Source organism: Pinus tabuliformis, chromosome 4_2 (assembly GCF_031772625.1).
Source record: "Pinus tabuliformis cultivar Carrire ecotype Pingquan chromosome 4_2, CPIR1, whole genome shotgun sequence".
Classification (NCBI taxonomy): domain Eukaryota; kingdom Viridiplantae; phylum Streptophyta; class Pinopsida; order Pinales; family Pinaceae; genus Pinus; species Pinus tabuliformis.
In genome coordinates, this window is record NC_142304.1 from 169,138,611 (window position 1) to 169,139,909 (window position 1,299).

The window sequence follows — 1,299 nt, forward strand, 5'->3', positions numbered from 1 at the left end:
TGGAACACTTGTTTGAGGTAGTTGAAAATATACTAGATGTCACGAGAGAGCAGAACGACTTGGAAGAAAAGGAAAGGAGGATTCATCTGCCACTGGTGGACAAAATATATGAAAAGTTACAAAGTAAAATGAAGGATTCCTGCCTGCCATAGAGTTTGAGCTAACTATCTTGAGTATCAGTTTGGGAAAGGTGCAGGTAGATTACAGTATGTGGGCAAAAGGCAATCAGGATGAAGTCCATCCGAAGTAGGAAGCATGGTTGTGGGGTTAGTCCAACATTGTGCAAGAGTCAGTGGAAGCAGGACTAGTGATGGAACTATTTTCCCATCATCGCAAACCCAATCTCTCCCAAAATTTGAATGAATGGAGGAGCTTGTTGTTGCAGAGAAGGCGGCTCCTTGGCTAGTTCTTGTTGTACACAAGCCTAAACAGTCGTACAGAATTTGGAGGCACTATTTACATTGATTCATAGTAAGGCCTCTCCAACATTGCGCCAGAGAATAAACCCCATAATCACTTAGTGTACTGAAGCTCACATTACTCAACCCAGCATTAAGCTTAACATTGGTCAATAAAGAGGCAATATTCCAATCTTTGGAACCCGCAATGTTTCCAGTTGCGCCCTTTCTTGAAGTGTTATCGCAAACTGTAAAGTTGTCCACTGATGCATTTTGCAAATTTGTTGGATAAAATTTATCAGTGGCATATCTCAAAAAGCATCTGCTAAGATGAGCGGTTCCAGAAATACATTTGGTAAACAAATCAATGCAAAGCTTCGCAAAGTTTGAAATGCGTGCCCGACAAGCAGAGACATTGAGGTCTCCCCTGCACTGAGCAAGACCGTACATCACATCTCCATTCTCTCCATGACATGAAATACTGTAGCACGTCTTATTAACATTCTCCACCAACAAATTCAGAACCACCATCAAATTCCTTTCCAAAGAACTTGAACTTCCACCCATGTTATTACCGTCATCACAAAGGGTTACTTGAAAATCATACTGTAATCGTAAATATCAAATCATTATTGAAATTATCATACTGAGGTAATTAATGCCAATGAGAGTAGAAAGAGAAATAAGGTGAGAGATAATTTGGATTTTGAAGTGAATGGAGTGATATTCCTTGTGCAATTACAGAACTTGTTGTGAGGGGCCATTCTGTAATTGAAATCAATATGTGGAAAACCCGAAAAAATGTCAGTGTTGCCTTTCTTTTATCAAGAACAACCCGGTTGAAAGGTAAGACAAGGTTGTAGTGCCATTTTGAAGCAGTGTTAGTTAATAGGTATACTTT

At 39.6% G+C, this 1,299-nt stretch overlaps 1 protein-coding gene across 1 annotated transcript; it reads right to left on the minus strand.

The window, feature by feature from the left end:
• Nucleotides 1–452: 452 nt before the first annotated feature.
• LOC149168718 (plasmodesmata-located protein 5-like) lies at nt 453–965 on the minus strand. Its single transcript, XM_089424961.1, has one exon. It carries the CDS (start codon nt 963–965, stop codon nt 453–455), a length of 513 nt encoding a protein of 170 aa, XP_089281087.1.
• Nucleotides 966–1,299: the final 334 nt, after the last annotated feature.

Coding starts and splice junctions, on each gene's coding strand:
- LOC149168718 (XM_089424961.1), bottom strand. CDS start 965: ATGGGTGGAAGTTCAAGTTCTTTGGAAAGGAATTTGATGGTGGTTCTG.